Genomic DNA, 23,015 nt, shown 5'->3' with positions numbered 1-23,015 from the left:
TATACCGTTGTTAAAAGATAGGTCTTTTGAGTAACTGCTCTCTCTCTTTTTCGTTTTTGGGAATTTTTTTCCCCCGTCTTCAAAGTTCAGATCCTTCTAGTGGAGTTTAAATAGTTTTCCCACCATAAAACTAAATTCTGAGTTTTTGCACCCAGAAGTCATTTTCCACCACCGAACCCCCAAAGCACTCTGTGCCTTTCTGATTTCATTTGTCACGGTTTCCCTTGCCGCAGAGTGATTTGTCAACATAATTTGCCTGAGTCTCTTTCTTAGGGGCAGCAACTGCATCATTCGTCAGTTTTTGCTGTCTTTGTCATATCTAGCACAGTGGCTTGCGCCTAGAAAATGCCCCGTACCTTGGGACAAATGAATGTTCTGATTTCATAAGGATTTGAGTATGTGACATAACAGTCACATACATCAGACACATCCGCAAATGTAGAAATCAAGTAAATTTGGAAATTTTGACCTATATAAAACATAATAGCTTAGCACTGTCTGAGTATTGTGATATAACATTATGGTCTCCAAAGTAAAACATTATAATTTTAATTTTAGGAAAAGGGCCAAATCGATTAAAGCTGCTGTTTCAGAAGATCCAGTGGATTATCTTGGTGTAATTCCTGGCATCTGTGTTGTTCTATTATTTAGCAGCCATGAGCCCTCTAAGCGAGACTGCATTGCCACCCTGGATCATCACACCTGTATAAGACCAAGCTTTCTAATTTCCCTGAGGATAAAACACCTTCTTCTCTACATACGAGAAATAGGAGATTACATCGGAGCCTACTGCATATACATAATGCTGTGCTTCTCTATCTTAGAAAGTTTGTTGGGATTATAAAATTAAATGCTGCCAGCAGTGAAACAATGCCAAAATGCTCTGAGAGAAAGTAATGGTGAAATGGCTGGACCAGACCTGGGGCTTCACTGTTTGGACTCACTTGTCTCACAAGGGACACGCAGCCCTTGGCAGGCACCTTGCACATGCTTAGCAGTTTTCAAGACGACTCTGCAAACTGGGTTTATCCTTCCTAGAGATCCACATGTCACTTTTTAACAGCCAGTGTTTCATGGAAGACTCTTTGTAAGACACTGGGTCAGTGGAAAGATAATCATAGACGTTAGACTGATCCTAACCACAATTTATAACAGCTTGCTAGATGATAGGCACTGTGCTGAGCACATTGCATTCATTATGATTATATCTTTTAGTCGTTACAGTAGCCTGATGTGGGGCCCTGTCGGTTCCATTTTACCGACAAGGGAACTGAGGAGCAGAGAGGTTAAGTAACTAGCCCAGAGTCACATGCCACTAGTATGTGGTGGATCTGGAATCTGAACACATGCCCTTCTGACTCCGAGTCCCTTAGTTTGTCCACCCTCTGATATACATCTTCCACTAGCCGTAGATTTGAACTCACCCCCCTTTTACCAAGCCTGTGCTTGCCCCACAGTGCTATACACTTTCCTGCACAGGGCACCAGATGTGGAGCAACAAGCTTGCAGACAAGCCTTGGTTTTATGATTCTGTGGCCTTGGGGAGCTCCTGTATATGAAAATATTTTGTAAATGTAGGACACTGTTCAGTCTGCAAGTTGGCATTTGAATTTTAATTTATTTTCATGGAATAAGGTATGAATGACTCTCTGTCCTGCAATTCTCTTTAGAGGTAAGCCAGCGATTCCCCACAACACACCCTAACGGGCGCCAGATCATGCTCACCTACCTGCTGCCCTGGCTGCACAACATCGAGCTGGTGGACAGCAGGCTCCTCCTCCCAGGGTCGAGCCCCAGCAGCCCAGAGGATGAAGTCAAGGACCGGGAAGGCGATGTGACTGCTTCTCACGGGCTGAGAGGAAATGGCTGGGGCTCTCCAGAAGCCACGTCACTGGTCCTGAACAACCTCATGTACATGACAGCCAAGGTAAACTCAGAGGAAATGTGCTTCACATAGCACGGCTCCATCATCAGAAAAAAAAAAAAAAAAAAAAAAACCATGGGTTAGTCAAACCCCAGGGAAAATGGAATTCCTTTAAAATCACATGAATGGGGATAAATAGTGGTGATGGTTGCATAGCAATATGAATGGACTTAATGCCACAGGCTGTACACTTGCAAATGGTGGTGATGGTAAGCTTTATGTTGTGTGTATCTTACAGCAATTTTAAGTATAATAATAAAAATAAGCCTAATGTTTTAAAAACTCACATGAATAGGTATTCTGCAGGACTGATCTGTGCATTATTAATTACTATTTACTGAAAGATGACATCTTTCTGATAAATGGTCATGTTTCCTCCTTATGATTTTGAGATGGTCATGAGCCTCAAAACTACTTTCAGTCAAACATTTTGCATCCTTACAGTTTTCACACATCTCTTGGGCTGGTTTTTACTTTGTTATATAGTATGGAGATGAAGTTCCTGGGCCAGAAATGGAAAATGCTTGGAATGCTTTAGCCAATAATGAGAAATGGAGCAACAACTTGAGGATCACCTTGCAGTTTCTGATTAGCCTCTGTGGGGTCAGCAGTGACACAGTTCTCCTACCCTATGTAAGTGTTTCTCAGACCTTCAAGAGTGATTATTCCTGCAGGGACTCCCATGTGCAATTTGCAAGTCAGAATGTGCTCTTTGCTCCAGCTAAAATAGAAATGTCCAGTTAGTCACATGAATCTCCTGTGAGCTCATCCAGATATTACATAAAAGTTCCCTTCTTGCCCCCAGACACTGGCTATGTGTGCTAGTGATGCCTCTGTCATCTCCTTGCTCTGAGCCTTGGGACACAGAAACCTATTGATACAGGGGGTGGATACTTTTTGGCAGTTTCCGAAAGCTGCCTTCTATAAACATTGGACCTACTATGTAAGAGACACTAAGTGTTGTATTATTACTAATAAGAATGTTTACATCTTGATGCGCTTGAAACAGAATAGGAAAGTAGAGTATCCAGGTTTTTCTCTTCAAATTCAAGTGGTAGAAGAGGGAAGTAAGCACAGAGAAATCCTTCTGAAATGTCTGATATTTACTGTTGGTATTTAAAAGTGATAGGATCAACAGAATGACAGCATTTTTAAAACCCAAACTCAATGGGCATTTCTGTGCTGGTTGTTTTTGTGACGGATTTATGCCTTCCTGCTGCTTTGAGTCATATAAGCCTCACTGCGGCTTGCAGGGCTCAGGTTGGACTATGAGGCCTGCAGTAATGTGGAGCTTTAATCCAGAGTTATTTTTAAAATTTAAAACCATAAAAACAGCTAAAACTCATTTGTTTCTTGAGGGGAAGAGAATAGCAGGGGACTGGATTCCTTTTTAAACAAAAATAGCTAACAGTTTTTTCCCAGGGTTTGTATAAATAAAATTCTTTCTGAAGATGAGATCTTTGATGGCAAGTTTTCAGTTTAGATAGAATTCACGTGCCTCAAAAGTAACTTTTTAAAACTTAGCCATTAGAAGAGGTAAGGACTTTAAGAACACACTGCTGTCAGACATGCAGGTGAAGAGAGGTGAATTTTAATCCAAGCCCTTGGTTCATCCTAGGATAGCACAAAGAGTAGCGATCACGGTGACAGCTCCTGCATGATGACACACTTATCTAAATGAGAGGTTTACTGACCTAGCGTTCCTGTGGACTAGGCTCTGTGAAACATCCCTTGTTTTCTTTTTCTCTTCTCAGATTAAAAAAGTGGCAATATACTTGTGCCGTAACAACACCATTCAAACCATGGAAGAGCTTCTCTTTGAGCTGCAGCAGACAGAGCCCGTGAACCCCATCGTCCAGCATTGCGACAACCCACCCTTCTACCGCTTCACGGCCAGCAGCAAGGCGTCTGCAGCAGCCTCAGGTAAGAAGAGCCACCGGGCAGACACCTGGTCACAGATCCCTGGGGTTTCCTTCATGTAGATTCCTGAAAGGATATGAGAATGTGTTTGTTACTTTTTTCTTATTCCTGTGTGTGCATTCAATTAAGAGATGGCTTAAGAATAACTGAGACATGGGCTGGGCGTGGGGACTCATGCCTGTAATCCCAGCACTTTGGGAGGCGGAGGCTGAGGTCAGGAGTTCAAGACCAGCCTGGCCAACATGGTGAAACCCCATCTCTACTAAAAATACAAAAACTTAGCCGGATGTGGTGACACGCACCAGTACTCCCAGCTCCTCAGGAGGCTGTGGCAGGAGAATCGCTTGAACCCACGAGGTGGAGGTGGCAGTGAGCCAAGATTTTACCACTACACTCCAGCTTAGGTGACAGAGCAAGATTGTGTCTCAGAAAAAGAGAATAACTGAGTCTCTTAGGGACTGTAGAGTTAATGAAATGATCTTGTAAAGATGACTGAGAATCTGTGGCTCAAGCATCCTCCATCACAGAACTTTGTATTTCAGGCCAATCCCAGCCAGGACACTGCAGTCACTCAATAATCTCATTTCTGGATCCTCCTTCTTGTATCTGGACCCTCCCTTGCCTAATATTCCTTCAGCATTGATTAAAATACCCCCAAAAAGTGTTACCACTTTTGGTTAATTGGTATCTCAGCAACCTTTCATGAAATATATGCCATCCTCCTCAAATTCCTTGAAGCCTGCCTCCCTTCTGCTGACCTCATGCAGTAACTGCCTTCCAATTCCTCTCCTCCCCGAGTCTCCTGTGCCCTCTGTTCGCCCTACACCCTGCCACCAGAGCAGTGTTCTTACAGGGAAGCAGTAGCACAGCAATCAGAAGTGCTAGGTACTTGGCCTTACTTCGCTAGCATTGGTTTAGTAACTCCTGGACCCAGAAATACTAAAGCAGCCAACAGCAGGGCCGGCCACTATAAATAAGCTCATTACCTAAGTGGCCAGGAAGAAGAGGTTTCAAGAATGTAGCCTTGCTTTACAAGAGTTAAGGAATTTGGTTTGACCATAACAGATGTCTACGATTCTCTCATTTCAGTGGTGTGGGCTTGGAAGATTGTTTAGAATGTCTGAGATTGTGCAGAAGACGTAAAAAATCTTCCAAACATAAGATTTTACAGGAAATCTTTCCCTGGAATTACTTGAGCTTGACCCCTCCGCTTGCATCTTTTTCTAGTGTTTTTCTTCCAATCCCATCTACAGGAACCACTTCTAGCAGCAATACAGTGGTTGCTGGCCAGGACAATTTCCCAGATGCTGAGGAGAACAAGATATTGAAAGAATCTGATGAAAGGTTGGTGCAGAAATTTGACTTAATATCCAGTGTAATGTTCTGCAATAATCTATACAAAGACATCAGTACAGGTTTGTGGAGTTTCATAAATTTTGCACATACATAAAAATCCTTCTTTGTTTTTAGAAACTGAGACTTACTTTCCACCTCTAGTCTGTATATCCCTAAAGATAACAGTTATTTCTGTGCAAAGTCAGAGAGGAGAAAGATTAAGAAGGAAGTTGTTCTGGTGGTGGAATTCCACTTATCCCAGGGCTTAGTAAAAACCATGGGTTGTTCTGTTAATGGGCACAGACCATCTGGAATTAGAAATGCCATGTGAAATGTTCAAATCTGATTGCTGAATAATTTCTTAGGGATAGAGTAGTCATCTTGAGGTGAGTTCTATGAAACATCATTATTCTTATTTTATTTTTGCTTTGTCCTGTCTTGGTTAACCAAAACACTGTCTCTTCCTGCTAAACAAAGTCTCCATTCCCTCCACATTAGCTCTTTAATAATAATATTTCCCCCATATCTCCTCCTCCTTATTGCCTTACCTATGAACTACTCATCAGTAGTCAAATCAGAGTCACTCTTTCCTGCAGTTGACTGTGAAGAGCAGGGAGAGAAACCAGGAGAGAAAAACAAAACTCAAATTTTTAAAAAAGGAAAATTAGGATGATCCTCACAGTGTTGAAAATGCCATCAGCTGAGCATTTTATAGTGAAAGGTAATGAGGGAGCCCTTTTAAGGATGAGATGCTCACAAATTCATATTAAAGACAATTTAGGGGATCAAGTAATGAAAATAAGTCACTTAGCCCGAAATGCCCCAGCAAGCCCACAGTGCTTCCTGAGCATCCTGAGGATTTCATCATGTGCGCTGGGGCACAGCAGGGGCTGACGTGGAGACGACCCGACACAGGGCTGCCTGCCCCTGGGGCTCTGAAGGCTCCTTCCCTAATTCAGGCGCCTGCCAGATTCCTCACTGCATCGCTGGGCAGCTGTGTTACCTTTAGGCAGATGTTCATCCATAGGGGCTTCCCTTCAGACTAAAAGCCCAAACCCAGCAGATCATGAATTATAGACCTTGTCCTTTGTAGTTCTCTAATAAAGGCTTTTATTTCTTTCTCAGGAATGAATAAAGGTTTTTATACTCCACATATTAGTGAAGGTACAAGATTACTAATTAGCATGTTATTTTTTAAAATCTGTATTTGCTGTTAATATTACCTTCCTTGGAAAACTACCTCATGATAAAAATCACAGTATTTCTCTAAAGATATTTTTACTTTCTCACTAGAGTATAACATTCTTGATAATTTATTGTTTTGTCTGAGTTTCCCCTCTGAATTTTATTTGAAGTAGAAAGGTGATAGATCTCCATGTATTAACATCTCATTACAAAGGCCTGTTTAGGGCCAGAGTTCTGAGTATCCTGCCTAGAGTTTCTGGTTTTTTTTTTTTTGAGACGGAGTCTGGGTCTGTCGCCTGGGCTGGAGTACAGTGGCGCGGTCTCGGCTCACTGCAAGCTCCGCCTCCCGGGTTCACACCATTCTCCTGCCTCAACTTCCCGAGTAGCTTGGACTACAGGTGCCCGCCATCAAGCCCGGCTAATTTTTCTATTTTTAATAGAGACGGGGTTTCACCATGTTAGCTAGGATGGTCTCGATCTCCTGACCTTGTGATCCGCCCGCCTTGGCCTCTCAAAGTGCTGGGATTACAGGCGTGAGCCACCGCGCCTGCCTGCCTAGTTTTTTAGTGGTGCCTTTGAACTTAAGAAGCCAGTAATCTCTCTAATATCAAGATCACAGAACATCTTCAAGAGAGATTTTCTTGTTTAGCTGTTACTCCTGCTCTGTCACCATGTCTCTGCTGGTCATTGGAAAACCCTGATGCAATTATCTACCCATATATATCACACATATTCATACACATCAGATTATTTTATACTGATTATCTACCTATAACATATTGATTGATCATATTCACATATATGTGCAAACATATGTCTATGAATATTCTCCCCCAATGGACACCGCTATTCCATTGATCCCATACAGCACCTACACCATTTCTCTACTGTATTCTTTTTTTTCTATGAAAGTAGGATGTGCCCTCAGCCTAAAATCCTTTTTTCTCTTCAATCTACTTATTGCCCTTCCCTCCTTATAATCTCTGTCATGTTGATGTATAGGTACTTACAGACACACTTATCTCAACCACCAGATTTTAATTCGTAGAGAACACAGATTGCATATCTCTTACACCAAGCTTGTCCAACCTGCAGCGCACAGGCCACATGTGGCCCAGGACAGCTTTGAATGTGGCCCACCACAAATTCATAAACTTTCTTAAAAGATTATGAGATTTTGAGTGTATGTGATTTTATTTATTTTTTTAGCTCATCAGCTATTGTGTTAGTGTGGACAGTTCTTCCAGTGTGGTCAAGGGAAGCCAAAAGATTGGACACCCCTGTCTTACACATTTTTCCATCCTCAGTGATTAGTCTACTGTGCTGTCCATAGTAGGCATTTTAAAGTGTTCATTTGGTAAGTGGATGAAAATAGGAGAAACGTCACAGCCCCAGAGGTGGGTAAGCTGTCCAACCACCACCAGTCCCGTTTCTCTTACCCTTACAGTAACCCATCTCGGAAGAGAGTGATTTACTCCTTTCTTTACAGTCCTTGTAGGCAAAGAGTCTACAGAGACAGGGTTGTTCAGAAACACCGCCCCAGGCTGCTGTGTTAGCACACCTCAGGAGTGGGGCATCTCTTCTACCATATCCATTGCTGGGCTGAGGGAAGCACCGTGCAGTGGGACAAAACGGCCACCTTGGCTCCGTGTTCTTTACAACTAGGTTAATGTTTCTTTGATGTGACTCAGTAATATTTAATAATACCATTCCTACTGACAAAAGCACAAACAAACCGTATGCTTAAGTGAAAGAATGTTAAAACAAGAGTAAAAGAATATATGCCAAGCTAAGAGGAGGATAAGATAGTTGGTGTCTTAAGTCCTGACTAAGGAAAACTACAACTTAACATTAACTTAATCTTAAGGCCCCAGTAGCCAAAGTAAGAAAAGGAAAAGCAAGTTTATAACATTCAATTTTTTTTAAAAAAAGCTATTCAAGTTAACAGTAATCTATTAAACATTTCAAAAATAACTAAAAGAGAATAATTCATAAGTTCCTAGCATAAAGAAAAAATAAATATTTAAGATGACAGATATCCCAATTACCCTGATTTGATATTTACACATTGAATGCATGTATCAGATGTTCACATCTACCCTGAAAAAGGTACATCTATTGTGTATTAATAAAACTCTTTAAAAACTGTCAGAAATTGTAACAGAAAGTACACCTACACTCTTAAGATTTTTCATGTAGTTTATTTTACTAGGCATCAAAATGAATATATTAAAAGAGTAGTTTATAGCAATTTTTAAAGTATGCAGAAACAATCTTCATAAGTTTTTGTTTTTGAGACAGGGTCTCATTCTGTCACCTAGGCTGAAATGCATGAAATCACAGCTCACTGCAGGCTTAGCATCCCAGGCTCAAGCAGTCCTCCTGCTTCAGCCTCCCGGGTAGCTGGGAGTACAGACATGTGCCACCACACCTCGCTCATTTTTTTATTTCTTGTAGAGACAGGGTTTCACTATGTTGCCCAGGCTGGTCTCAAACTCCTGGGCTCAACTGATCCTCCCACCTCAGCCTCCCAAAGTGCTGGGATTACATGTGTGAGTGACTGCACCCAGCCATAAGTTTTTTCAATACATCAATCTTAATAAAAGATTTTTATAAATTTATATGCCCACAAAGGGATTTTTCATAGGCAGCTAAAGCAGTAAACCCCGTCTGTGTAAATTTTGAACGATCTGTGTTGAAACAGAAATAATTTCTATCTAAATTGATAGTGTGATATACATCAATACATATTAACTATTAGTTCAGTTATCTAAGTATTATTAATTTGAGCTAAATCAACAAGGTAAAACTGAGAAGAACATTTCATCTTTCTAATTTTTCTCTTACCAGAGCTCTTTTCATGATGTATTTCTTAAGGTATGTACCTTTGATGTTAAAAGGCATCAAAGATTCTACTTAATCCTTGAAATTCTTCCAGGGACCAGACCCAAAATAAGCCCCATCAACCCAGAAAAGCAAAGGAAAATAACAGATTTTATACTTGGGAGTCAGTTTTTTACTTTTTCCTTGCCAGACATACACTTTGCTACACTGTGGTTTTAGTCTTCTCCAGAACAAGGAGAACAGGCTGGAAGGGACTTGCTCCTCCTCTTTATTCCAGCCTCATAAATAAACTCCACCCAACACCCCTTTAAATCCAACTCAAAAGGGAAAAGAGACAGTTGCCATCCATCCTGTAATTCTTCCCTGTCCGGGCCCTCCAGGCACGATTTAAACCCTGACATAGAGCACAGTTCATGGTAGCTGGAAGTGCCGTGGCGTTCTCCAGCCAACGGAAACCTGCAGATGTGCCATTCTTTCATCACCCTGCTTTTATTCCTTTCTGAATGATGTCTGGGCTTAGCAGATGCTGTTTATCACCTTGCATTTATCAGCATAAATATGATTAAAGAACTTCAGAAGGTAATAAGTTTGTCCTTTTCCAGTTTATTTTCATAAATACTTATGGTATGATTTAGCTGGCCGATTTGTATGAAGCTAAACTGATTGATGTCTTAGTTATTCTGTTCTTACAGATTCACAAATGCCCAGAATATTTAACAGTGAAGAATGTTTGAGGTATGAAGTTACTAGGGAAAAGATAGCTGTCAGGAGGGGGGAAATGCTGTTGCAAATATCTAAGAAGTGAATAAAACCAAGCTCATTACAGTACATTTCCGTAATTCAGCAAATCCAAATCACTGATGCAGTGCTCTAAGGTTGTACACCTGGGACAAGATGGGCAGCTTAACAACACATCCAGGACTTTTTGCTGAAACATTACTCTTTCTCCACACGTTAGTGAGGACAGCAGTAGCCCTGCACCTTCCAGTGTCCCTGAAAGAAATAGAGTATTGATCTGTTATGAGTTAAGTTAGAATACCCGGTCAGTAATGTAGAGGGACACGCCTATTTTGGCTTGAGTTTTCCAGGTATTTCTAGATTGCCTTAGTTCTTTGCTTTGGCTACATATATATTAAGTTGATAAAACCTGCTGTATGTCATTTTATATAAAATAAATATAGACATACCATTTTGCCCACACTGTCCCTGAACTACACCCTTGCCCTACGTTGTAGGCCTTTGTTTGAGAAATACACTATTGATTTCTTTCTAGAAATCCTAGGTAGAAGCATAATAACTCATACCTTATAGTCAGACAGTGTCTTGCAGTTTTGGAAACACTCTCACATCCTTTCTTTTGATCCCCCAAACAACCCCAATTAAATAAAAGACAGAGTATTATTATGATGCCCTTCTTGCAATTGTGGAAACAAGTTCCCCAAGGAGGCAGAGGCCTTGGCCATGGTTACAGAGCTAGTGAGAGAGAGCTCAGCCTTAAAGCTCCGTGTTCCATGAGATCACCTGGACTCGGGAAGGGGAACATCACACACCTCGGGAAGGGGGCCTATTATGGGGAGGGGGGAGGGGGGAGGGATTGCATTGGGAGTTATACCTGATGTAAATGACTAGTTGATGGGTGCTGACGAGTTGATGGGTGCAGCACACCAACATGGCACAAGTATACATATGTAACAAACCTGCACGTTATGCACATGTACCCTAGAACTTAAAGTATAATAATAAAAATAAAAATAAAAAATAAATAAATAAAGCTCCGTGTTCCACGCGGAGAGTTGGCATGGCACTGAAGGCCTCCTGCACTGCCACCTCCCTGTGGTCAACACTAAACAAGGTGTATAACTTCGCTTGCCCTCAGTTTCCTCATTGTAGAATAAATAATGCTTATCTCAAAGATGAATGAGCAAGATTAAATAAGATGATGTCTATGAATTACTATACTTCACCATTTTTGTTTTCTTTGTTGTTTTGTTTTTGTTTTTGTTTTTTGTTTTTTGTTTGTTTTGGGTGGGGATTACTTCTTAACAAGCCACAAGAGAAACCAGACCAAAGAGTCCCTCTGGTTAAATTACTCTCCAACTAGGACCTTTCCCTGTGCCGAGACCAGCTGGGTCGGGGAGACCCTAACCCAGCGGCGCTAGAGGAATTAAAGACACACACACAGAAATATAGAGGTGTGAAGTGGGAAATCAGGGGTCTCACAACCTTCAGAGCTGAGAGCCCTGAACAGAGATTTACCCACATATTTATTAACAGCAAACCAGTCATTAGCATTGTTTCTACAGATATTAAATTAACTAAAAGTATCCCTTATGGGAAACGAAGGGATGGGCCGAATTAACTGCAGCAGGAACACGTCCTGCAGCAGGACACAGTACGCTCATGCTAATTGTCTGTGGCTTAAGAATGCCTTTAAGTGGTTATGAGCCAGGTGTTCCTTGCCCTCATTCCCATAAACCCACAACCTTCCACCTTGGGCATTAGGGCCATTATGAACATGTTACAGTGCTGCAGAGATTTTATGGCCAGTTTTGGGGCCAGTTTATGGCCAGATTTTGGGGGACTTGCTCCCAACACCCTGAACACTCTCAAACTATTTTAAGAGAAACTTTAATGCTGGGTAAAGTCCAAGATTTATTATAACTATGTTTGCATATTTCCCATTCTATGTACTTTCAGTTGTTTAATCATTCAGGAAAATATTTATTGACCACCTACTATGTGTCAGGCTATGTAAATAAGGGAATCATGTTATTCAGTATCATGCCCATTTTCTTTCCAAAGCAAATGTTACCATTTTCTAGTTCAACTGAAATATTAGGTTTAAAATTTTTATCTTTTCAAGGTTTGGACTTTGCTTATGAGCAAGAGTGACCACTGACCCTCTCAAGAAAACAAGAAATGTTTGGGGTACAATTTTTACAGCATTCCTTTAAGAAAAGCACCATTGGAACTAGCAACTGAAAAAACAACTGCTAAATCATAGTTTATGAATAAGAGCATAGGCCGGGCACGGTGGCTCACGCCTGTAATCCCAGCACTTTGGGAGGCTGAGGCGGGTGGACCACGAGGTCAGGAGAGCGAGACCATCCTGGCCAACATGGTGAAACCCTGTCTCTACTAAAAATACAAAACTTAGCTGGGCATGGTGGCGGGCACCTGTAGTCCCAGCTACTCAGGAGGCTGAGGCAGGAGAATCGCTTGAACCTGGGAGGTAGAGATTGCAGCAAGCCAAGATCGCACCACTGCACTCCAGCCTGGCTATAGAGTGAGACTCCATCTTAAAAAAAAAAAAAAAAAAAAAAAAAAAGAGCATATACGCACACATGTTAATATTTCATTCTCGTTGTGCTTGTATTTGAAGGTTTAGTAATGTCATCAGAGCCCACACTCGCCTCGAGTCAAGATACAGCAATAGCTCTGGAGGATCCTATGATGAGGATAAAAGTAAGTACTAACAGGCTGTGGGCTTTCGGACGGAATGCATGTGGTCAGAGGATAGAAAATGAGTGTTCTGATTATTCTTGATCTGATTACTAAAAGGGCCCATAAATATTAAGTAACCATTTAATCCACCTATGCAGGTGAGCATCAGCATCCTCAAAAGTTTAAAAAAAAAAAAGCCAAACCATGGACAAATCAAAATTTTATAAAAATTCCAACTACCATCCCACTCCTATGTTTTTATATTCTTGATATTTTTTTCTTGGTGATGCATCTGGGGAAAATACATTAAGTCGTAGTCCCATTAGAAAACAAACGTTGCCATTCAGTTTTTCCACCTGTCTTGCGAGTGGGCTTAACCTTGAAGCTTTGAAAGTCTGCTCACTCAGGATAGGATCTGTTCTTATGTGGAATTTCTCAACGGCATAGTCTCCATAGCCTAATGAAAACCTTGCTAACCCGGGAGTTAGCTTTGTGACAGGAATTTCTTCCGGTAGTTGGGAAAACCAAAAAGGTCAGTGCATTTACTGATTTTATTTGAACTCTGGACAGCTTCTGTAGATATTGAGCAGATACAGAGTATTAGCTGGTCACAAGTTACAGAAATTCTGAAACCGAAGAACGCTCCCAGTGACATTTTAGATTTGCTAAGGAAATCAGTAAAGTATCTTGTGGGATTTATTCTATTTTGTCAGAAATTGTAAATATACTCATCTTTCATGAGTTAAGTTCATTTCATAAGTTGGTGCTTTGAGTTGTTGTTTTGAATTGTTTTGTTTTTACGGAAATGTGCGATGTCAGGTAAGAGCTAGGTGGTTCCAATGAGGCCACGTTTCAGCTACCCTTGTTCTACTTCTGAATGCACAGACAGGCAGTTCTCCACCATTAAAATACTAACGGAAGGCGTGTCTAAAATCCATATGTAATTATCATGCTCTAGGTTAAGTTTTAGCTATAAAACTTTCACTAGAGCTGTCAATAGGAAGTAGAAAAAAGCTGTTTGTGTTTTCCTTCCTTTGTGTGTTCCCTCAGGGGATTGTACCATCCAAACACTGAACAGCCAAATCTCCGGACCGTAGACCATTACTTCTAGAAGGCACCAGATTTTAGAGATGAGGAAAGTAGTACTTGAGAGTTGGTTCTAGAAAAGTCTGGTTACTGTGGCAATATCTGGTAACCCAAAGTTTGAGGACAGAAAAATTTAAGTTTAGGCCACCTTAATTCCTCTCAGCACATTTTGGCTGATTGGATATATATCTGAAAACATCATTGAAACAAAGAATAACATATCCTTTCCTAACAGAAATCTCACCATTTACTTTTTAATCCTTCAATAGTCTCCCTTTTTGTTGCCCTTTCAAGTTTTGTTGAAAAGTAGCTAGTTACCTAGCAGTGCATTTGGCAACTGACTTATCCTGGATGATTATCTGAGAAGTTAAATTTGCTGCAAGTAAGTTACTTGTAGGTAATTTGCTGAGAGTTAGAACCGAGATGAGTTACTAGTGCACCTGCTTTAAATTTTTTCCAGGCTAAAATTGTTGTGGCCAAACTTCATGGCATAGAATTACAGGGTTCTGGTTGCTCACTTGTCAGTGTATTAGAAAAAGCCAGTAGTCACTCTTCCTGAGGGAAGTCCTGACCTTTTCCACTGAAACCCTCTTAACCACATCCTGTGAGAAGTGGGGTGTTCTTGGTTCTGGTTTTCTGGTACCTGTCCTCATTCAGAGCCTCAGTTGTCACAACAGGAAGACACCCCTCCACCAGCTCTGTCAATGTTAAGGCCAGCATTCTACACTGGGCCAGCAGCATCAGATCAATGACTTCATACTACCTTGCAGAAGTGAAGCAAAGAAAAATTATATTGTTATAAAATTGCCTAAAGACGACGTAGTATATTCTTCCTCTTAATACATAAACTGATCCCAAGAATAAACCAGCATCTCTGCAGCCAAATACCTGGGTTAAATCCTGTGCCCACCTGTATTGCTCGTCTTAAATGCTGCTGGCCTGCTTTGGGAGCATGATAAGAAATAAACGTGAAACATGTTGCTGTACTTATTTTATTTTTATTATTGTTTTTGAGACAGAGTCTCACCCGTAGCCCAGGTTATAGTGCGACATCACGATCTTGGCTCACTGCAGCCTCTGCCTCCAGGGTGCAAGTGATTCTGCTGTGTCAGCCACCTGAGTAGCTGGGACTACAGGTGTGCGCCACCACACCCGGCTAATTTTTAAATTTTTAGTAGAGAGGGGGGTTTCACCATGTTGGCCACGCTGGTCTTGAACTCCTGACCTCAAGTGATCCACCTGCCTGGGCCTTCCAAAATGCTGGGATTACAGACATGAGACACTGCACCCAGCCTGTACTTACTTTAAAGATAATATTGTGAAGTTCATTCATTCAACAAATATTTATTAATCCTTTACCATGTGCCAGGCACCATTGTAGGTAGTAGGGAAAAAGCAATGAACAGAACAGAAGAAGTTCCCACTCTCCTGGAGCTTACACTAGAGTTGGGGAGGGAGATGGTGCTGGTGAATTGGTGATCCATGGGTGGAGGGGGAGGGACTAAAGCAGGGCAAGCAGGGTAGAAACGGATTGGGGTTGGGGGTCAATTTAAATAGAGCGGTCAAGGAAAGCTGCTGTAGTAAGGTGATATTGGGGCAGAGACATGAATGAAGCAAAGAAGTGAGCCATGCAGCTGTCTGCAGATGAGCATCCCAGCCATAGGAAGCACCAGATATAAGGGCTCTGAGGCTGTATGGGGCCCAGCCTGACCACAGAACAGCAAGGAGGCTAGGATGAATGGAGTGGGGTGAGCAAGGGTGCGCTGGTAGGAGATAAGCCAGGAGAGGAACATGGAGGGGGAAGACCTGGTAAGGCCTTAAAGGCCATGGATATGGATTTGTGGGGAGCCACTGGAGTGTGTTGAGCAGAGAAAGAGACACTACTGAACTTGTTTTAAAAGAATTGGTCTGTCTGCTCTGTGGAACATAGACCTCAAGTGATCTACCCACCTCGGCCTCCCAAAGTGCTGGGATTACAGGGGTGAGCTACCGCGACTAGCCAAAATTGTGCTTTATTGAGATGAGGAAGACTGGAGGAAGAGTAAGTTTTCATAGAGATGGGAATTCAACATGATTTTTAATGTTTTTCTTTTTGTATATCTGTATTCTGCTTTGCTTTATAATGAATAACTATAAATTAGTTACCAAGTAATAACTATTCAAGTAGTTACCCAAACAAGTAATTCTAACCCATTTAATCATGTAATTCATACTCACCAAATGAAATTATTAGAAAGTTGTTTCTGGCCAGGCACTCACACCTGTAATTCCAAAATTTTGGGAGGCCAAGGTGGGAAGATCACTTGAGTCCAGGAGTTTGAGACCAGTGTGAGCAACATGTTGAGACCCCATCTATTTAAAAAAAATAATAAATTTTTAATTAGCCGGATGTGGTGGCACATGCCTGTAGTCCTAGCTACTTGGAAGGCTAAGACAGAAGGATCTCTTGAGCCTTAGAATTTGAAACTGCAGTGAGGTTTTTTTTTGTTTTTGTTTTTCAAACAGAATCTCACTCTGTCGCCTAGACTGAGTGCAGTGGCACGATCTCGGCTCACTGCAGCCTCCACCTCCCAGGTTCAAGCGATTCTTCTGCCTCATCCTCCCAATTAACTGGGCTTACAGGCACGTGCCATCATGCCGGGCTATTTTGTGTGTGTGTGTGTATTTTCAGTAGAGATGGGTTTTTGCCATGTTGGCCAAGCTGGTTTCAAACTCCAGACTCAGGTGATCCATCCACCTCAGCCTCCCAATGTGCTGGGATTACAGGCATGAGCCACTGTAACCAGCCCTGCAGTGAGTTTTGATTGATCCAATGCACTCCAGCCTAGGTGCCAGCGAGACCCAGTCCCTAAAAAAAATTTTTAAATGAAAAATAAGGTTATTTTTACAAGCATACATTTATAAAATTTATTCTGAAAACATCAAGTACAGAAAACAGGTCTCCTCTCCCTGAAAATAAAGTACAGTTGTCTTTCTCACCCTACAGATGATCCAATTTCTCCCTACACGGGCTGGTTGCTGACTATTACAGAGACCAAGCAGCCGCAGCCCTTACCGATGCCTTGTACAGGAGGATGCTGGGCCCCGCTGGTTGACTATCTCCCGGAGACCATCACTCCCCGGGGGCCACTCCATAGGTGAGCAGCATGTGTGGGGAGAAGGAAACCTTAGGTTTGACTGGACTTTTCTACCTATGACAAGAGAAAAACCTAGTTCAGCTCCCACCACATTAAATGATCTTATCAATCAGTGGGATCCTGCCTGATTTGACTGCCAGCTTCCAGCATATTAGCAGAGTTTGGTCAAATATTAATCAAGATTCAAAGCTGCCTCTGACCTTTGAATTTCTCCTTGATGTAATCTGGATGTGGACATGCGTTCTGTGATGCTTTTTAGACTGTAAGCAACTTGATGAGAGGGACCTTGTCTTTGATTTCTCTTCATCTCTTAGCTCTTATTACCTAGTGACTAGTGTGATTAGCTCAACCAGTGTTTCTTCTTGTTGTGGAGCTGTATGCTGTGTTACAAGTTAAACTCTATTTCCCTGGAATAAGAGCCTTATATAATGTTTTAAAAACACTTAAGAGTTATATTGAACTGTAACTTAATGATCTACTAGTATTTCCATCCCCTTCAGAAGTTGCATTAATTTCATTATTTTATTGATTAGGTGCAATATTGCTGTAATTTTTATGACTGAGATGGTGGTGGATCACAGTGTACGAGAAGATTGGGCGCTTCATCTACCATTATTACTTCATGCTGTCTTCTTAGGTAAGACTGGATCTAAAAGGCATTCTAGCCAATCAGGTTAAAAAATATAGAGAAGTAATCCATAGAGATTTCCTTTCACATTGACATCCTGTTTGACTCATTTCGAGAATATTTGATCTCCACCATTTTTCATTGCCCTTTTGTGACATCTGCTCTGAAATGTCAGCTACTTGGTCACTGTTTGAAACTGCTCTATTTCTACCGTGTAAATATAGTGGTATCTCACTAGTGCCACATCTACAAAGATATCCAAAATAAGTTGGGCCTTTTTGAGAGTCTTTGGCTGAAGTGGTAAATTTTAAGCTATGAGGCATAGTCAGCGTATAAAAAGGATATAGGACAGAGTGGGCCAAGCCCTGAGCTTTGTAAAGCAAAAATGGGAAGAGGAACCAGCCAGGGAAACTCAGAAATTCAGTTAGAAAGAGACTAATAAAATTAGAATCTTTCAGTAACAGGGATATCCAAGGAAGAGAACATCTCAAGAAGAAGGAATGCTAACCACATCAGATGCTACAGAGAGGTCAAGAAAAGTTCATCTATCAGCATTTTATGAGAACATTTTACTTAAGAAATAAAGCATTTTATTCTTCCTAAGCCCAACTTCTGTATGTTGGTAACACAAACAATAACAAAGAAAACTAAACATTCTTTTAACATGTTCCTCCTGAGTATCCTGGAATCTTTACTATCCCTGGAATCTAAACGAGCTTAACGTTTGTTTATACTGAGATTCTACTGTTTTGTTCCAGGTTTAGACCACTACCGGCCTGAAGTCTTTGAACACAGCAAAAAACTGCTTCTTCACCTCTTGATTGCCCTCTCTTGCAACAGCAATTTCCATTCCATTGCTTCTGTGCTCCTGCAGACCCGAGAGATGGGTGAAGCTAAGACTCTAACTGTGCAGCCAGCTTACCAACCTGAATATCTCTATACAGGTAACAGAGAACGACTGGTAGAGAGCCTAAGACAGTTACAAATGCAGAGATAACTAACTGCAGGTGCCAGTAGAGTCCAAGTTAACTTCTCTCATGCTATGATCTCCAACTTTCCACGTGGTAAATCAACAGTACAATAAATACACACTATTTCACTTGATGTGAACTTACCTCTCTCAAAAGCTTTATTATGGAATATTTAAAATATATTTTTCCTGGTTATATCTATGATTGCTGCCCCCATTGAATATGTTCCTCCTGATGCATTGGAAGTGTAAGTGCCCATTGGCCAGGAGCAGCAGCGTAGAACACCGAAGGGTAAGAACGCACAAAACAGTGACCATTGCTGCTGCCTGAGAGCAGGTCACAGCCAGGGTGCCGGATATATCACTTGTGTGTCTTCTAGTGCCCATAAAGGAATTTTCACTTTATTGAATGACTGACCTTTTCCTTGAAGACACTCTTAGTGGGAGCCTGTTAAAAACCATTGCTGTTTTGAAACCAAAAAAAATTCTCCTTAGAAATAGGAAGATAGCATTAGCTGAGTCAAAGAAATTACTCTGCCATGTCAAGCCATTCATGAAAACTTTATCCCAACAGGTAATAGTGGTTTTCATTTAGAACCAGAACATTTAAAATATCTTAAAATGATGATGAAGATTACCAACTAACAGAGTTCAGGGACTAATTTTTTTTTTTTTTTTTTTTGAGACGGAGTCTTCACTCTGTCCCCAGGCTGGAGTGCGGTGGCGCGATCTCAGCTCACTGCAAGCTCCGCCTCCCAGGTTCATGCCATTCTCCTGCCTCAGCCTCCTCAGTAGCTGGGACTACAGGCACCCGCCACCACACCCGGCTAACTTTTTCTATTTTTGGTAGAGACAGGGTTTCACCGTGTTAGCCAGGAGGATCTCGATCTCCTGACCTTGTAATCCGCCCGCCTTGGCCTCCCAAAGTGCTGGGATTACAAGCGTGAGCCACCACGCCTGGCTAATTTTTTTTTAACCTATTTATTTTACACATTGCATTGGCACTAGCTATGGTGCGACATTTCACATGTCACTGTGTGCTTTCTACATTACTGTGAAAAGGGTGTACCTTTTATTTATCACTTGTGCCCACCACTGTATTGGCTTCTAATAGATGTTAACATAGTTCTTTGGGAAACAAACATGAAATCATCATTATCTACACTTAATTGAAAATAACCTATCAATAGCCTCTTAGAAACACAAAACTCCCTTTGCTGTAGATGCTTAATTAAAATGAAGAGTTCTAGCTGCTCTAAGTCCTGAGGATAAGAATATAATTTTTTCAAATGTTAGGCAGAGAAAATTGTGGTATCTGATAAGTTGTGTATCTCTGTGTACATCAGTTTTGCATTTATTATACCATCGATGTGGTATAAAATGATTTAAAGTGAAGATTTACCAAAAACGCATACAATATTCATAGGCAAGACAAACAGTAGATAGCTAAAGTGACTGGTTCTACAGGACACAGGGAATAGGTGTACAAAGAATATGGGAAATGTCCTTTTTTTAATAAACATTTATTAAGCACCTAGTTTCAACTATAATTGCTTTCAAATACACACTAAAAATGTGTGTAACAGAAATTATTGTCTTGACTTTGTTATAATAGGACACTGAGATACAGAGAATTACATAAATTCCCTGAGGCTACGCTATAAGTGACAGAAATGTTGTTCAAACCCAGGACTCCTCATCTCTAATTCAGTATATCTATCAGACACACACCAGCACTACATACTTTTTATGATTATTAAATAGGGGAAAAGGGATAGTTGCATATATACATTTTCAAACCCACAGCCTATCCAGAGTTGTAGAATGTCAACCAAGTATGTAGCGAAGAAACAGTGTTTGCTTATGCCATATTTCTTTGAATACCATAATATATATTCTATTAAAATATATCATTATATATACAATACTAAAGCTTCTGGGCACATTTACTCAAAAACATTATGTATAAGTAACCAGCCATCAAGTGACTGGTATCCTCAAACAGGGTATCATTTCACATGTTTTTTTTTTTTCCCCAATATGGAGTCTCGATCTGTCGCCCAGGCTGGAGTGCAGTGGCATGATCCCAGCTCACTGCAAGCTCCACCCCCCTGGGTTCATGCCATTCTCCTGCCTCAGCCTCCCAAGCAGCTGGGACCATAGGTGCCCGACACCACGCCAGGCTAATTTTTGTATTTTTAGTAGAGACAGGGTTTCACCAGGTTAGCCAGGATCGTCTCGATCTCCTGACCTCATGATCCACCCGCCTCAGCCTCCCACAGTGCTGGGATTACAGGTGTGAGCCACCGTGCCCAGCCCATTTCACATGTTTAAGTAGACTAATACCCGGGAATAATTTATTAAGAGCAGTCAGTAGATGATCTGTTATAGTTGAACTGGTCATTTGCCTGGTCCATACATGCATACAAACACACACACATAACCTTTCTTTTATAGAAAGTATCAACCAAAACAGCAGAGTAGAAAGCAGCAGATCACGTCCTAGTCCCAAAGACACACTCATTTACACAGCAGTGCAACTAATTTCCTAAACAAAGAAAAACTGTCAGTCTCATTTAATCATAGCCACAGCCAAAATCAACCATTTTCTCCCCAGAATTTAAATAACTCCACACTTCTCTGCCCTCCTCTGTGGACCTCATTAAGCATGCTGACAAGCACACTGCCTAGTACATCCCTCCTTGACCTTCTTCTCCCACCAGGTGGCTTTGACTTCCTGAGAGAGGACCAGTCATCACCAGTGCCCGACTCAGGGCTTAGCTCCAGCTCCACCTCCTCCAGCATCAGTCTGGGAGGCAGCAGTGGAAACCTCCCACAGATGACCCAGGAGGTAGAAGACGTGGACACGGCTGCTGAAACAGATGAGAAGGCAAACAAGCTCATTGAGTTTCTGACGACCAGGTAATAAGGGGTTAGGAGTCTGCGGCTGTTTGCAGGTTGGTCTTTTGGAAAATTGCCAACGCTTTAAACCACACAGATGGAAAAGTGATCCTCGGATTCTAACAAAAGTCCTGTTTCTCTTCTCAATTGCAACTGCTGGAGTCTGTGTGAACAGACACAGAGATACAAAGAATACAATTTGTGAAAGGCAGACGTTGGTGGAAGTTTCTAGGATCCCACTGATGTGACAGTTGATGGGCAAGGGGATTTTGTGGATAATGGTGATGCAGCAGATGGAGGCAGGAGATGGTAGTGCCCCATAGTGAGCATGCCTTTAGTCATCTATCAGAGCTGCCAGGGGTTAGTAGTTCTGAGACTTGGCAAAGAACATCACTCTGGAAACCGAGGATATTAGCCGTGGTCAACCCAGAAGCAGCTGCCAAGGGGACCATTGTCTATTCATCTGGTCCAAAGAGTCATTTGTAAAAGGCAGTCAGAAACCAGAAACAATAGGAAGCATAATAGGAAAGGAGTCAAACTAATAAATCAAAACCAAGAAAAACTGCAAGTGGTCCTGGTCAGGTCTTCTGGTTCTTCTCATTAACCATTTAGCTCGTAAGGCTCCAGGATTTCTAACACCCTAAGGTCTGGTAGTTGTGTAAAGCATGCTTACCTGTGACTGGGTGGCGTGCTTCCCTTTCTCAGTGAGTTAAGTCCCGGAAATCTAGTCTGTGTATATGTTATCTAATATCTCCTGTGATCTTGCTTTCTTCAACTAATGCATCAATTAATGCAAACAATAAAAAAGAGTATTTTCTTTCCACAATTCATGATTCAGATTGTTTTGTGCAGCTCTCAACTTAATGTGGGATTTAATGTGCAGGAAGCTTAGGACAGGAGCTGATGGTGCCTACATGACAGTATGCCTGAACATACAGGGTACTGCAGAGACCCGAATGATTTGTGCAAAGGAAAAGTATTGTCACCACTCACCAACTGTCAGTACCACGTGTTTGGAATAACTCTTCTCTGAAATTCTCCTATCTGGCTCCATTCCATTCTTACTGTTGAAAACCAAGTAGACGACAGAGGCCATGTCCTCAGTTTGATTGTATGGTATTTGCAACTTGATGGGATCCTGATAAAAGCCTTACCTATGCAAATGCTAAAATGTGGAAATTGAGTCCATGTCTAAACCTTTATTTCACTTAACATTTGATATCATTTTACTTAAACAAACATGTAGCACTTATGATATGCCAAGCACTGTTCTGGTGAATTGGGAGGTTTTAATTTTGTAAATGAAGTTAATTTAAAACACTTCAGAATGACTCCATACATTAGATGTGCTTTGAGTATGCTGATAAGGTTTTCAAGACTGAAATATACTTCCAAAATAATTCATAAAATTGTTTAAAATATTTTTTAACTTACATTTTAAGTTCAAGGGTGCATGTGCAGGGTGTGCAGGTTTGCTACATAGGTAAACGTGTGTCAAGGGGGTTTGTTGTACAGGCTATTTCATCAGCCAGGTATTAAGCCCAGTATCCATTAGTTGTTTTTCCCCGTCCTCTCTCTCCTACCCTCCGCCCTCCAGTAGGCCCCAGTGTGTGTTATTCCCCCAGTGTGTCCGTGTGTTCT

At 41.4% G+C, this 23,015-nt stretch overlaps 1 protein-coding gene across 4 annotated transcripts in view; it reads left to right on the top strand.

The window, feature by feature from the left end:
* Positions 1-23,015, top strand: part of FRY (FRY microtubule binding protein) — a 271,683-nt gene that overhangs the window by 178,074 nt on the left and 70,594 nt on the right. For all 4 annotated transcript variants that reach the window (XR_004054740.1, XR_004054741.1, XM_030922400.1 and 1 more), the window contains exons 32-40: positions 1,671-1,927; positions 2,411-2,557; positions 3,679-3,847; positions 5,098-5,188; positions 12,591-12,673; positions 16,725-16,875; positions 17,409-17,512; positions 18,262-18,447; positions 21,197-21,395. Coding sequence is in view for 2 of the 4 variants with exons in the window: in XM_030922400.1 (XP_030778260.1) it covers positions 1,671-1,927; positions 2,411-2,557; positions 3,679-3,847; positions 5,098-5,188; positions 12,591-12,673; positions 16,725-16,875; positions 17,409-17,512; positions 18,262-18,447; positions 21,197-21,395 (1,387 nt within the window). In the remaining 2 variants the exon portion in view is untranslated. The remainder of the gene's footprint in view (positions 1-1,670; positions 1,928-2,410; positions 2,558-3,678; positions 3,848-5,097; positions 5,189-12,590; positions 12,674-16,724; positions 16,876-17,408; positions 17,513-18,261; positions 18,448-21,196; positions 21,396-23,015) is intronic.

Source organism: Rhinopithecus roxellana, chromosome 18, assembly GCF_007565055.1.
Source record: "Rhinopithecus roxellana isolate Shanxi Qingling chromosome 18, ASM756505v1, whole genome shotgun sequence".
Lineage (NCBI taxonomy): Eukaryota > Metazoa > Chordata > Mammalia > Primates > Cercopithecidae > Rhinopithecus > Rhinopithecus roxellana.
This window is presented reverse-complemented; position numbering and strand designations above follow the sequence as displayed.